At 46.1% G+C, this 16,241-nt stretch overlaps 1 protein-coding gene across 3 annotated transcripts in view; it reads right to left on the reverse strand.

Moving 5' to 3' along the window:
* The window catches only part of LOC144947735 (phospholipid phosphatase-related protein type 5-like), a 54,533-nt gene extending 39,157 nt beyond the window's left edge, over positions 1-15,376 (reverse strand). Inside the window, exons 1-3 of one of the 3 annotated variants that reach the window (XM_078877067.1) lie at positions 15,308-15,376; positions 10,935-11,025; positions 8,457-8,556 (exon numbers count right to left, since the gene is read on the reverse strand). In XM_078877067.1, coding sequence (XP_078733193.1) covers positions 8,457-8,522 — 66 coding nt within the window. In that variant the 5' untranslated portion in view covers positions 8,523-8,556; positions 10,935-11,025; positions 15,308-15,376. Of the gene's footprint in view, positions 1-8,456; positions 8,557-10,934; positions 11,154-12,826; positions 12,839-15,307 lie in introns of those variants that run through there. The other 2 variants (XM_078877068.1, XM_078877066.1) reach the window with 2 other exon arrangements.
* Between the last annotated feature and the right edge of the window lie 865 nt (positions 15,377-16,241).

The raw sequence follows: 16,241 nt of genomic DNA on the forward strand, positions 1-16,241 counted from the left end.
AGAGTGGCCTCCACCAGAGAGAGACAGTCGTTTTTCAGGGCATTGGGAATATTTTTACACGCTGGCCAGATTTGTCTTGGAAGATGTTTGAGTACCCCAAATTTACCCACCAGATGGGACATGCTGTTCAATGAAGTGTGGTGTACCCAATTATACTGCTGGGTGGACAGAGATGATGGGATTAAACAAACTTACACCACTGTTTAAAAATGCTGATACGATAACATGATAATATATTAATTTTTCAGTACTGGTGCCAGCAGTATTGTGCTATGAAGGGACACATTTATTACAAAAAAAATCACGAGCAATTTACTATCCTGCTGTAAATGCCAGGATTGTTTAAGTGGGTGAAAGAAAATGTCTCCAATTCTTATTTAATTTCGATGTAATGTGATGATCAATCAATGACACTACACTACAGGGTTTCCATCAACGTGTCATACATTATCAGATAATTATAATTAGACAGCACACACACTTGGTAGCATGAAGCTTTCATCAAGCTCGTTTCATCCCACTGGTAGAAGTGGGGATGGCCAACAGTCACGAATAATAGCGGAGTGGCAACCAAGGAACTAAACTAAAACTAAACTTGTTTTTTAATTTTACCAGGTAAGCCCCATTGAGCTATTGAGCTCTCTCTTTAACAAGCGACCTGGCCACAAATTATCGCTCAACACAGTGGCCTTATCACGTGGAAATCATAGCAGCCAAATACTCTAAATACATATTGAACTAAATGTGGAGGAAAAAACAGGAGGACCCAGAGAAGAAATACACGTGACCACGGTGAGAGAGAGACATGGAAAACTCTAAATATATAGGCATCAGAGTCGGGTTTAAACCCACGACCTCCTGCATACCAGGTGAGGGAGTTAGCATTTCATCACCGTGGCATCCCAGAAACGCGCCCAAGTGGACGTCTATCGAGGAGATGGAGCTATTAAATCTTCGTGTGTACAATTCATAGGCTAATCGTGAGAGGTGGAAGTATGTATATATGTACATTGCGCTTCTTTCGCATCGTACGTAGCCAACCGTGCTAATCTGAGATGTGGGGGAAGGAGTGGCTTGTCGGTCGATAAAACGAGTACAGCACCACCTTGTGCGCCTGTGGAAACTGCCCCCACTACCCAGAAGTTAGAGTACAGTATAAGGTCGCACGCATTAAGCACAAAGTGCTTGCCACAAACGAACCACAACACCTTGTTGATCTCGTCAAGAAACAGACACCATCACGCAAACTAGGGTCATCCTCACAGCGGCCGTCTGGAACTCTCTTCCTTCCGAAATTAGGAAGCCACTGGAACTATGCACTTTTAGATCTAGATTGAAAACTAATTTCTTTACAACTGCTTTTTGCCTTTAGTTTGTTTTCCTTTCCCCCACAGCTCCGACGAGCACGGTTGGCTACGTATGCTGTGAAACAAGTTCAACATACATACACATGTGGAGTTCCCAGCACTGACTCGGGGCCATCGAGAGGATGAGAGAGGGCCAATTGCTCACTGCAGCCAAGAGGCCAATGGGCAAATTTGAAAGTATCAACTTTGAGCATTGCAACGTTGAACAGCACCGGGGCCTTTGAATTGCCACCCTGCATGCGGCCAGCAGAGAGCGCCAATCACAAAGTGCTGAGCACACTGACAACGAATCAGCACCGCGGCCAGCGACCACACAATCTGCTTCCAAAGCGAGCATATGCGCTGCAATTACAGCTGACGGTTATTTTTTTTTATTTTTGGATCAGTTCCCTTAAGGGTCAGCTCAAAGAGTCTCGGCGTTATATACAATCAGCCAAAAATGCAGTGTATGCTTTGCAATTAGAAAACAAAAAATCAAGGCAAGCTGTTTATATGTTTAGTTGCTATATATGTAATGTATATTTATAGACACAGTATCTCCATAAATGCATGTTCTATTTTTAAATAATTATCATAAGATTGTTATTAGAACTGCGTGCTTCAGCGTTAGGGTTATGTGAAAGGCAACGTCTTATTCCGAAAATCAGAGGCCGAGCTTGGGTTGATCTTCGACAGCAGACGACGACGGAAGGAGTGGTGGTAACAGACAGAGCCGAGATGTTCACCAGCCTCTCAAACCTCGACACAACGCGTCACGCCAATGCCATGGCGGGACACGTGGCAGTTTAGGGAGGTGAACCCCATACGATAAAATCTTGATCACACCAAGAGTGTGCGTGTGTTTGTGCAGTGTTATCGAACCGGGCCCTGCGGTTGGCGAGATGTTAACGCCCTCGCCTGGTATGCAGGAGGTCTGTGGTTCATTCCCGACCCTGACGCCTGCCGTATATTTAGAGTTTGCACATCTCCCCGTGGTCGAGTGGATTTTCTTTCTCCTGGGTCCTCCGGTTATTTTCCCAACACATTTAGAAACGTGCATTTAGAGTATTTGGCTGCTATACATTTCCACATGATAAGCCACGTTGTTGAGCTGCCATTTGTGATAGACAGGTCGCTTCTGCAAAAGTGCTACATGGTAGCTCAGTGGTCCTGACCTGGTAAAATAAAAAGTGTAGGTGAAAACATAGAACTAGCTCAAGCTGCTGTCGAATTTCCATTCTTTAATTATTGATGACACCCACAGGGTCAGGATAGGTCAAAATTGCCCTGACATATGGCCAATTCTACGGTAAGTGAATTACAGTGTGGAGCACAGAACTTGATCACCACAAAATGTAACATAACCATCATGTGTGGGTTCAGTGTTGAATGTTCTTACACAGCAACACATAAAATAACCAATTTTATTGCCATGTATAATAGGCATGCGTTGATATTGTGCTTCTGTTACCTTTGAACCCCCATGATACATCTGCCCTAATTAGAACATAACATGTAAAATAAGACACTCCAATTGAAAAAAAATCAGACTCTTCTTGAATATAGAACACATCAGTTCATCATTGCGATGAGGCTGATAAATCAGCTTCAAGTAACACTGCTATAGCTTTACAAAGCTACAGTATTTTTTTATTTAAAGCTTTCGTGACTGCAGGGATTCATATTCTTGGTTCTTTCCGTAAAGTCACGTAGAAGGGAACAATAAAATAATAAAATGTAAAACAATAAAATTCCCACGACGTTTCGACTGCAACACAAACAATCATCATCAGATGTGTTGCAATCGAAACATCGTGAGAATTTTATTGTTTTATATTTTTTTTCTTTTATTGGTTCCCTTCTACGTGACTTTATCGAAAGAACCAAGAACAAGGCTACAAAAGGCATTCTTTGATATCTTTATTCCTGCCAAAAGAATGGAGAATTTCCACTCCTGGATCAGGACCATTGTCAACTTGAGAAAATAAACAATTCCACATATGCCATGAGAGATGTAGCCTTGGATTCATATTTTCAAAAATATTTTAAAAATTCAAAGGCTAATACAAATGCACTGTAGCCTAATAAAGTACTATTATGACTATTTATGTAATGAAATTACACGGACGATAACGGTGGTGTGACTGACACGGTCCAGGTTTAATTCAGTGCAGTGACTCTACCACGCCTAAGTCATGGGGTTCAAGCACTAGGTCATCACTCTTCATATGAAGGCCCCCACATGCAGCGAACGAGATGGTCCAAGCCTCGTCACTGGTGACTGCACAGCAATAAAATGGTCCCATACTGTCAATTAATTCACACCTGAGATCTGAAGCTTAGAGAGAATGCAAAAAGACTCAGACAAAGAGCCCCCGTATAGCCATAACAGACTGTTGGGGCAAGTGCTGTTAGCGAGCACCTGTGAAGGTCGGCACGGCACACGAGGGGGGGTGTGGGTGGCCAACACCACGCCCGGCCGCCTTTGTCTCCCCAGTGGCGATGTTTACACACCTTGCCAGGTCCTCATTTGAGGCTGCGTCAACCCAGAACCGGTTCAGATAATTGTCACCGGTGTTGACCATGAGCAGGAATCGAACTCTGGTCGCTGGGTTCGCAGAGCAGCGCGCTAAACACTGCACCGCGACTCACCATGGTCACACAGGGCACACACAGCCACCGGAGTATCGGACGCATCGCCAAACTTTTTGCCTTAGAAAGGATGCGTCGAACAATCCAGAGAATTTGGGCTGTGAGGTTGGCACGCTGAGTTCGTGGCCATCGTTCAGACAGTAAAAAAGGGTCCTTCTGCTCGTCTAAAACACAGAAGTGAGAGTCAAAAAAAGGGACACTTTGAAAAACAAAAAGCGCAAGTGTTTCACTTCACGAGAATGCACAGACTCTCCCAGGTAACAACACATTTATCTTATCGTTGCGACACTTGCAGCGGCTTCCCAATTCGTCGCGTGATGCATGCTTCCCTGAGAGAAGACTGGCACGTCAAATGAAGTGCCAATGCTGTACCGCTCACTCAGATGCTGCCACAAGTGGTGTAATGTTTAGCAGCAGCACTTGGGCTTGAAATCCAACGGTCGCCATTCCATTCTTCCAGGCACCAGTAGATAAAAATTAATGTGCCGACCACAGGAATTTCTTGTCCCTACATAGCACGATACTGCTGGCACCAATACTGATATATTATTATCATACAATCGCATGATGTTTTTTAAACAATGGTGTAAGTTTCATAAATCCCCCCGCCTCTGTCTGCCCAGCAGTATAATTGGGTTACACTTACTTTATCAGCAAGTCACGTATGGTAGGGTAAAGTTTGTGTGTTTCGTTTGCTGTCCTTCCCCCCACCTCCGATTAGCGTGGTTGGCTACATACGGTGCGAAAGAAGTCCAACACGTAAAGTGTGGGTCCGCATGCTTCTTACAAAAACGTATTACCAGAGTGGAAGAGTAGGCCAAAGCACCCTCTGGGGGAACCTCTCTAGAGCTCCGTCTCATGGAGGCCCTACCACCAGCAATCACGTGAGTGGGACATTGCAGGTCTACACCTCTATACATTTGTTTTACCTTTTACTATCAGCCGAGGCAGATATCGCACTGAGAACGAATGCTCCATGTGTATGGGCCAGGGGATCGTAAGATTTACAGCATGCTGACACCACACAGCCAATCGATGGAAATGAGTTCTGTGCGCGTAAATTTCTTCCTAGAGTCAAATTTTAATTCTGAGCCGCCAGGATTTTCGAGCCAATATTTTTGATAGCGGGATCTTATCATACACAGCCTCCTGTGACCCCCCCCCCCCTTCTTTAAATTATCTTTTTCCAACCCTTACCCTCTGTGACAAAACTCCGGAGGCATTTTTTTAAAACCCAATAAAAAAATTACAGACGGCACGTTTTGGAGTTCATGAGCAACAGTTTAAACACAATTCAATGGAAAGAACACAGCTGCCCTTTCTTTCAATCTAGATTTGAGGTGTTCGTGACTGCAGGGATCCATACTCTTTGGTTCTTTCGGTAAAGTCACGTAGATATAAAATAAAATAAATACAAAATGTATACCTACGTGACTTTACCGAAAGAACCAAAGAGTATGTCCTTTCTTTCGTTTGAAATTTAACTTTAAATGCGCTGGAATGCGTAAGTGTCATTAAAGTGCAAGCCCTTGACAGAAGTACTGGAGTAATATGTTGAGGAAATGAATGCAACGAGCAGGCATGCCGACTGTTAAATGCGAGGCATGTGCGTCATTATTTAATTTTCGCAATTTTTTATTTGCTTGAGGCAGCATCATGACTAACAATATGTTAAAGTGCTTCAATCGCGAAATACAACCGAGTCCACCGCTTAAAGCAATTAACTTATTAGGACGTCGAAATAATTGCAGTTTGCAGTGACAACGACGATGACAAACAACAACGGGGTTTTACAATCATGAGTCTGGAATTAACCTTGTAGCTAGGGTTGAGAAAGCCCTTCATCATCTCAAGTTACTGAACTGAGCACCCACTTTACCACTCACCCCACTCGCTATGAAGCCACCAGTGAATGTGGCACCGATAAAATGGCACCTGCCATCGGAAAATGTGAAACTTCCACCACTGGCTCAAAATCACCAGCTAGTTTGATCTGTTGCCCAACATTTATTTGAGGACGGTGAAACTTCTGACATTCGAGTTGTCGTGACACGCGTATACCGATGCACATTGCCTCCCAACTGCAATCATAACAACAAATTGCAGCCCTTTATCAATCTCCTGCATGCGATGTCAGTTATCAAGGTTGTTTGTCCATACTTCAAAACGCTGGTCAGTGTGGGTGGACACAGGAGCAGTTCAGATATCACTTGCCGCTGATGCTCACCGTGGCTAGAAATTTTACTTGGTGTGCTGACCACTGTGCCACCACTCCCCCTTGCACGTGTATACAATGGAGGTCAACAGCCAGGACTGACCGAGGCAAATGCGGTGTCAGGCAATGTGTGAATCATATTTTGGGAGACAGTGTTGTCCGTTCTGTGCTTTGCCATTAAAATCCTACACAACGTTTGCATTGTTAAAAAAAATTAAAACGAACTATTATTTTACCACTGAGCTATATAGCTCTTCATCAAAAGCGACCTGGCCACAAACAATGGCTCAACAAAGTGGCTTCATCATCACGTGGAAATGTACAGCAGCCAAATAGTCTAAACGCGTGATGTTGATTCGAAATGTGGGGGGAAAAACCGGAGGACCTGGTGAAAACACCACGCGACCACGTGGAGATAGAACACTCCAAATATACAGGCGTCAGGGTCGGGATCGGGATGGAACCCACGACCTCCTGTATACCAAGCGAGGTAGTTAACATCTTGCCACCACAGCGCCCTAATTGTTTTTATTAGATTGACTAGTAAAATGTCACCTGTATATTATATCCCACACCACATTTACAACTGGATTTAGCATCCAGGAAATCCTCAACGAGTGAAGAGACTGTTTAAGGATGCTGCTTGCAATTGGATGTTTGGCCAATTCAAGTAAATGTCTCTCTTCCATGTGGCGAGGAAGCTTGATTTCCCAGATAAATCCTACACGGATGAGGGGGATAACACTCAAGCAGCCTAAACAGATGGGTTAAAAAAAAAACTTTGTTATGGTGCCATCACAACGTCCTCGCCACTACGACACACCAGCGAGTGGCGTTGGGATCCAAAAATATTCCAAAGGTGCTCCACTTTTCTCGTCAAGTGGGGCGATCACGTGAGGGGGGTAGGTGGGTACATGGGGCGGTCACGTGGGGAGGTCACGTGAGCGGGTGACGTGCGGGGTTCACGGTGGTTGTGCTGTTGTTTGGTTTTTAATGGATAAAACTGCATGAGTGCCCTGCGTACGCAAGGAATCCGGGCCACTTTGCACTTTTGCAATTTGTTTTTCCAGTTTAAAGTAAAGTTTAGTTAAAAAAGTAAAAATGAACAGCCGGGGAGTCGGCACGTGGCCTGCGAGCTGCGGTTCGGCCATCCCCCGGTCTATGCCTTCACTTGGAGGTCATTCTCCACGTCTGGCAGTCTTGTCTGGTGGACATCCATAGGAGTTCCACAGAGAAAACAACCGCTTCCCCGTGTGGCTTAGCACCAACAGCACCAAGGAGGCAGTTCGGAAGTCAAATCTAAAGGTGGAGCCCTGAAATTCCTTGCTCACGCCACTGCTGCTGGTGGAAGGATCTCTAATAGAAATAATTCTAGAAAGCCCTCTAGAACAGTGGTCCCCAACCTTTTGGCACCATGGACCGGTTTCGTGGAAGACATTTTTTTCATGGACCGGGGGGGGGGGTTCATCATTGGGTCTTTCCCCCTTTTCAAAGAACTCTCCAGCGACGTTTGTTTTTTACTCATTGTGGCTAGGGGTTAGATTGTGGGCTTACCAAAACTTTGACCGAGACAAGTGCGCAGTTCGGGAAAGAGGCGCGGACAAAAGTGGTAAATAAAATAATGGGCGGGCCACGCGCGGACTCACCGCTCACCTCCTGCTGTGCGGCCCGGGCCACGGACCGGTACCTAACAGGCCGCAGACCAGTACCAGTACCGGTCCGCGGCCCGGGGGTTGGGGACTCCTGCTCTAGAGGGTGTTTGGCCTACTCTTCCACGCAGCTGGGTGGATAGAGGTGGGGCGGTCGGGGTAGATTTAAGAAACTTTCACCATTGTTTCAACTGCCGCACGGAAAGATCAAACCAAGGTTGAATCGAACTGTCGATCTTCGTATTGCAAGTCCAGTAAGTTCAGTGTGCTAGCAATAACACCGTGGAAATTAAAACGTGTGTAACGCTATCCCTGCAGTGCTGGTGTCCCGTTCAACGCTGAATCTCGGATCGCGCAAGCGGCTCGGCTTTCATTTTCTTCAGAGAGGTGGCGCGCCGTTGATTTTAAAGACATCGCACTCACCATGGAGAGCCATAGCCACACGACTGCCACTCTCTATGTCGTGCTACAAGTCATCGGAATGGATTTGGAAGAAAACCCGATGACGTACGGCATTGGAATGGGAAAGGGATAAAAGGGAAAGGGGTAAAAGGGGAAGGGGTGAAAGAGACACGGGTAAATCAAGCAAGGCACCTCCACGAAGATAAAGCACGGGATGATGGAGTTGCTCCGTTGAACATCTGGCGCGTCTTTCGGCATGATGTCAGCAAGTCGTACCGCTCACCCGCCAATCCTTAACAACAACAAACACCACAGTTGATTACCTTCCCTCTGGTGTCTTTAATGTGGTACTGACTTCCATATATATAATAGATCAGTATATAAATAGGATTTGAAAATTGCAGCTGAATTATTTATATGTCGTAACTGCCACAGCAGTACTGCGAGTCAGAGGCTGTAACTTTTAACAACACTAAACATTTTAAAACTAAATATGAATAATTTAATTGAGCAACTTTTGACAATCCACTGCTGAACGAAGGTCTCTACTACACCCTGATGGTCGTGGGCATTGTTTTTACCATACTTCACCAAGCTGGTCAGTGAGAGTTGGTGAAGATGGTTGGCTACGGGATTTGTCCAGGACCATTTTGCAGTTTACTTATCACTCGCCACTCATGTTAGCCGTGACTGAGCCTCAGGCTCTGATTGCCAAATTCATAGCGCTGACCAATCACTGCACCACCCCTCCAGCCCTACAGGTTAATGCATGCAGTATGTAACACGTTAGCTTATTCTGTAAATTAATGAACAACGGACAAAACATTTTGACTTATTATGAAGGCCCACATTTTCTTGTATTCATAATTTATATGCATGCATTATGGTAAAGTACAACTTTTAAGAACGGTTTCTTGCCCTTAACAAGATTCAACTTTTTAAAGCAGACACGATTAAGAGTTTGTAGTGTTTAAACAAACGTGCTGTAATTAAATAGACGAATAATAAGGTAACTCATTTGTGTACATTTAAGCAATGATGGTAAGAAGCTAAGGCAGATTTAATTTGAATTAACTGCTTGCTCCTTGCCTGCTGCAATTTTAGTTGCCCAGTCAATCATATGACACGGTTGTTCACGTACAATATTGTGTGTGCGTGTTGGTGCCATTGTGAACTTTGTTCACTATATAAAGCTAAACATAGAGACACACACACAGAGAAACCTGGTCGAGTTTTAAAAGACTAATGGGGAAGTTATGCTCAAAATAATGACAGCAAATGACATGCTGAGTCTCAAGACTCATTTTCAGGATGGTTCTACTCCATTGGGATGTTTGGCCCATTTATGCCCCCAAAAATAATATGGAGTTTTGGCTTCGCGTGTGCGAGGGAGCGACACTTAGCACCGCCACCTCCTGGTCAAATCCCCGTATCCCCACACCGACAACTCCTGGCAAGCCCTACTGGAGGTGACGGTGGTGGTGGTGATGATCGCTAATCCAAACACTCACCAGTTTCGACCACCCCTCCTGCTTAGCTTGCAAGACCCGCTAATTATGGTAATTCGACTGTACATAAGGACTTGTTTGCGAGCACCTATTCACATGAATCATCTTTTGCGAGGCAGCCTAATCGTTGAACGAAACATTAGGCTTTCACGACCAATGTTATTCATAATCAAGGGGGGGGGGGGGGAGTTGGGTGAGATCGCGTAAATATAAATGTGTCGTGAACCCACCACCACCCGACGCATCCAATCAGTAAGGTTCGTCACGTAGACAAAACGTGCCAATTAGTGACTTCATCATACACCGACAGTGTGTGTTGAGGTTAAGTAACTAGCCTCACAGCATTTGCACGATTAAAATGCTGCCTTTGCAAATCGCGGAGAGCAACTGCAATTGTCAAAGGCAGTAAGTAGCACTTTGTGTGTGACTGCACATCGAGGCACGCGCGCACGCACACGGATTGTCCGTCGGCGATGTTGTGCCAAGGAGCGCGCCTTCCGCCTGCCGCTTCATCAAATTCATATCGCGTAGAGCGATCGCGTGAGAAGAGATCAACGTTTGGTTTCACTGAAATAACAAAACAAAAAACAAAACCCCGACCGATTCAACAGAGGAGACGGGCGTGCGGACGCACTCGTTGGCGAACATTCGCACCGATAATAAACGCATGCATGGTGAGATTGCTGATAGTTATAACGGGGCTTTAAATGAATTAAAGGCTGCATCGGCGAGCACAAACGACGAGGGAGTGTGTGTGGGGGGGTGTGGGGGTTTAGGTACCGCTCATCATAGCACGGCAGAACGAGTGGCAATCCCGACAACGGCTGGCGTGCCCTTTCATTCATTATTAACACTGCACAATAATCCGGAGCGAAGCCAAAAAAAATCAACTCGGAAACGTGGGCACGAACGTGCCCCGTTGGATTGCGCGCACGTGTCTACAGCAAAGAGCGTCAGACGAGCAGCAGCAGCACCGAGATGAGGCCCAACGTGGCACGCAACACACGAATTCGGTCGTCGTCAGCGGCGGGCACTAGCGGAACAATGCAACCTGCTAGATGACAGCAAACGCAACACCACAGGCGCGTGCGCACTCATTCATCTACCCCCGCCGCTTGCATTCATTCCGACCACTCGTAGTAGCAGCAGCAGCAGCAAATACCGTGGGGTTTTTGGGTCCTCGGCGGAGTGATGTGATGTCGCCGGTTGGTATCCAGTCCCGTCCCAGCCTCCCACCAGAAAGACTGCGTCTGCTGTGATGGAGGCACGTTTACCCGGCCATTTTCTATACGAGGGCTGTAGCTGGGTGGCTTTTTTTTCTGGATAGCTCCCCTTTCCAATTGCCAGCCACGTCTCCTCCTCCCCCTCTCCTCCTCCTCCTGCTCCCTCCCTCTCTCCTCTCTCTCTCTCTCCACTGCCCCTTCCCCCCTCCTCCCCTCTGTCCGCTGTCGCCGCGTGTCCCTGATTTAGCGTTTACAGGCGTCCGTGGAGCCGCCCGTGCCTCGGGTGGTGCGGGCTGAATGTACAACACCCCTCCACCCACCCACCCCAACCACCTCCTCCCCGAGCGAGAAAGGAGAAGCGAAAACAACAAAATATCTAAATAGTAATTATAGATATGTGTGTGTAGAGAGAGAGAGGACACGGATGCAGAGGGATAGGGGCGGGGGGTGGTGGTTCTTTCTTCGGGTGTGCCTGATGCTCTCTGCACGCGCGAGGCGCTAGACTTCGTGCTTTGGAGACCAAGGATTCACACACAATACGAATGGTTTAGGCGCTTTCATCACATCGCGAGCTGGTGCGTGTGAGGAGGAGTGGAATACCCCCCCCCCCCCCCCATTGTGCTAGAAGCCCCCCAGCCGGCAGCGCGTTTGCTGCTTGCAATGCAGAATTGGGTCCGCGGTTCGATTCCCGCAAGCCGGCCTGGTTACACTGTGTAACAATTGTATTTATTTTTTGTTCCTGGGTAGTAAGTGTTATTTCCTTATTGCTTATGCCTCAAAAGTACAGAAAATGGTTATTATTCCCCACAAACTTCGCTTTTGTAACCAGGACAGTGATTTACCTATTTTCCGGAACATTCCAGATATATTCAGTGCTGAGTAAACTTGGAGTAACTTCTAAAATATTCTAGAACTTTACAGTAATATAAATAGTAGTATAAATACAGGGGCCTTAAGCCCACCAGTTCAGTTTATTTCCAGCTGCCTAAGTGGATACATATCTGCATTTTTCTGAGAGGGCATCAAGAGGCTGCAAGCATCCGGCAGACGCATTTTGCTATGTATACGGGCAATTTATCAAGACGAGAGCGAAAAAGTACTCTGTGGAAGCATCTGCTAAGATGTGTGAGGCCTACAATGCATATTTCGGCATGCGATCAATGCAAAAAAAACTTTGGAAGGTATGATGGACAATTGTTGCTCGGAATTTTATGTTATAAAATGTGTTAAAATTAGTAAAATTGTAAAAGTATTTAATTTTAAAATGTTTAACAAATTTAAATGTTATTGAAAACATATATCATATATCAAAAATGTTGCGAGAATCTCTTGCACATTAGTCATGGGTGAAATAAATGTATTTTTGTAGGATGGTACAGAGAAGAAAAGAGAGTCATAAAGTTCACTGTCCCAAGAATTTAGAAGAAACTCACTGACCACTCAAGCAACTGCTACTTCTGCATGGTGGACCCTTCCAAACGTCAGACTGGCAAGAATGAACCTGCTATCACATATCCGGACCTTCCTTCATCGATTGCCCCGCTGCCACACTGCCATGAGCTCCCCGTACCCACTCCTCCGGAGAGAGAGCAGCCGTCTTTATAAGAGAGCAGCAAGTCAGAGAGCGAGGAAGACGTTGTAGATCCAGATGACAATTTCAGAGGTGGAGCTGACAGAAACCCATACTACCCCAACCAAAAAGACCTCAACTACTTGATCAGAGATCTTGGTTTCACCAAGTCCAATGCCGAGCTTTTGACGTCTAGGCTCAAGCAGTAGAACTTGTTGGATAAAAGTGTGCAAGTCGCAGATCAGAGGAAGCATCACCAACCTTTTTGCAGCTTCTTCACCCGTCAAGATGAACTCTGCTTCTGCCACAATGTGACCGGTCTGTTCATGGCAATCGGAATCGCCGGTAACCAGAATGAGTGGCGCCTCTTCATTGACAGCTCATCCAGGAGCCTCAAAGCCGTTCTGCTCCATAATAGTAACAAGTACCCATCTCTTCCCCTGGCTCACTCGGTGCCCCACAAAGAGGATTACAACAGCATCAAGACCTTGCTGGACGCCTTTAAGTATGATGAGTATGGCTGGGAGGTCATCAGAGACTTCAAAATGGCGGCATTCCTGATGGGTCTCAAAGGTGGTTTTACCAAGTTTACCTGCTATCTATGCCTTTGGGACAGCAGGGACACCAAGGCGCACTACCACAGGCGGGACTGGCCACAGCGGACCAAGTTCTATGTGGGGAGGAACAACGTCAAGTGGGAGCCACTGGTGGACCCCCGGAAGGTGCTGATGCCACCACTGCACATCAAATTGGGCCTTATGAAACAATTCGTCAGAACTGTAGATAAGGAGTCGGCAGCCTTCAAGTACCATCACTACTTCTTCCCTAATCTGTCTGAGGCAAAGGTCAAAGCCGGTGTCTTTGCCGGACCACAGATAAAGAAGATCCTGGAGTGCAATGAATTCCACAAGAAGCTCACTAGTAAGGACAAAGCGGCTTGGAACAGCTTTGTCGCAGTGGTTTGTGGCTTCCTGGGCATTCACAAGGTCAAAACTACGTGGAGCTGGTTGAGACTGGTGAAGAACTACGGCACAATGGGCTGTAGGATGTCCCTCAAAGTCCATATCCTTGATGCTCATCTTGATAAATTCAAGGAGAACATGGGAGCGTACTCGAAGGAGCAAGGCGAGCGCTTCCACCAGGATATACTGGACTTTGAATGCCGCTACCAAGGACAGTATAACGAGAACATGATGGGAGACTACATTTGGGGGCTGATTCGTGAAAGTGATATACAGTATAATCGTAAATCTCGAAAAACTACTCACTTCTAAATCTTTAGTAGTAATTTTTGTATTACTTTAGTATAAATACATGTTAATTTTGATTAACATTTTGTTTTTCTGACTTTTTTGTGAATGAAAAGACGAGGTCGCACGTTTTCTCATTAAAAATAGGCAAATTTGAAAATATCACTGTACTGGTCACAAAAGCAAAGTTTGTGGGGAATAATAGCTATTTTCTATACGTTTTAGGCATAAGCAATTATGAAATAACACTTATAATACCCAGGAACAAAAATTGTGTTACATAGTGTTATTACTGTGTATTGATTAACCGTTAAATTCGAAAACCAAAACCATACCCCCATCCCCACCACCATTGTGGCATGGCCTTGCAATAGCGCGTTTGCGCTTGGAATGCAGAATTAGGTTCGCGGTTCGAATCCCGCAAGCTGCCCTGGTTATTACTGCCGTGTGTATTGATTAACCGTTAAATTCGACAAACCAACCATACCCCCATCCCCACCACCATTGTGGTATGGCTTAGCGATAGCACATTTGTCGTTTCTTCTTGTTGTTGTTGCAGAGGTCCGCGGTTCGAATCCAACAAGCCGCCCTGGTTATTACTGCCGAATGTATTAACCGTTACATTCGAAAACCAAAGTGCTGTGTACCCAGTTGAGATAACCATGACACTGCGGCAACACTCCCCAAATATGGTCCAGCCAGCGGTAGTGCATTTGCCACTTATTGCCGAATGTATTTTGTTTGCGGTTTGACTCCATAATGCTGCCCTGGTGATTATTGCCGGATGTGTTAACCATTAAATTGGAAAAGTCAAGTATACTCCCACACCCCTCCCCCACACCAGTAATCCAGCGGTAAGTCGTTAGCTGATTGTTGCGGTGATTTGCGGTTCAATTCCCATAGGCCACCCTTGTTATTACCGTAAAAAAATACGCACCACCTGTTTTTTTTTACAGTGGACGTCGATTCCCCTGACGTCATTCGAAATGAGACAGGCCATTGAGCGCAGGCAATACGGGGTCCAACATTTTTGCCAATTGAAAAAAATATATTCCACCGCAGATACTCCACTTTCGCATTACACAGAACAGCATCACCGCACTGCGAATTTACCGCAGACTGTGTCTGTGAATCACGGCGCTCTCGTGGTATCCTCGGCCTACAATAACAATGGCGCGAATACCAACCGTACTACGTTCTAATTATCATGCAAATTATAATCCGCCCCCCACTGCATCTCCATGCCGTGCGTGGCTTTTGTTTGACCCACTGACGGTCCAACGGCTCTCATTGTCTCGTCCCAACCCCGCGCCCGTAAACTTCCCATGCCACACAAATTGCGAAATCCGATTATGTTTCTAGTAGATTATATGCGTGTCCGTTATTTTACGTAAATATATCTCACTGTACTGTGATCTTCCCGCATTTTGGTGACGATTATCTGAACCGATCCTGGGCCTCCCCTAGGTCGACACAGCTTCAAAATGAGTACCTGGTGCGGTCTGTAAACATCGCCACTGAGGAGACAAAGGCGGTCCGGCGTGGCGATGGCCACCCACCAGAGGTGGGACAAAGTCATTGTTATGCAAGTCCAAGTCGAGTCGCAAGTCATCAAATTCATGACTCGAGTCTGACTCGAGTCCAAGTCACATGACTCGAGTCCACATCTCATAGGTGGGACAAAGTCATTGTTATGCAAGTCCAAGTCGAGTCGCAAGTCATCAAATTCATGACTCGAGTCTGACTCGAGTCCAAGTCACATGACTCGAGTCCACACCTCTGCCACCCACCCCCTCGTGTACCGTCGCGGCCCTCATACGTGATCGCTAAGAGCACTTGCCCCAATAGTCTATTAAAGGCTAGACGAGGGATCTTTGTCTTTGATACTCTTCAAATGAAGGGCCTCCACTAGAGGGAGCTCCACAAGAAGGTGTATATTGGCCGACTCTTTGAGGAAGCGGTAACCAGACATCCAAGATGTGGGAATAGGCTACCGACACTTGGGGAGTGGGAAACCCACACTCTGTGCCCCACCACACACGTGACCATTTATACTGTTGGGGGGGGGGGTCAGAGGTCAGGTGGTTTTCAGAAACTTGCATCAGGAGACAGATTCGAACCGTTCCACTACGCCAGCTCTCCCCGAGTACGACTGAATTTCACGTAGCCTTTTGTCCGGGTCCATTTAATACCGGCTTCACTTGGAATGGATGGCACGTAACGTGACCACCTTCAGAGCGTAACGGGTATACTGGGCGTGGTGTGCCGACTGCGTAAATATATCTCTTTTTTGTTATGCAGGGTTTACCGATCCGACCAGATTCTGTTGAAATAAAGTCCTGGGTGTCCGTAAGGAGCGTATCATAGGCTGTGTTGATCGAGATTCAAGAGGACGTCTACTCAGGAGATGGAATGATGCAAAAATG

Source organism: Lampetra fluviatilis, chromosome 46, assembly GCF_964198595.1.
Source record: "Lampetra fluviatilis chromosome 46, kcLamFluv1.1, whole genome shotgun sequence".
NCBI lineage: Eukaryota > Metazoa > Chordata > Hyperoartia > Petromyzontiformes > Petromyzontidae > Lampetra > Lampetra fluviatilis.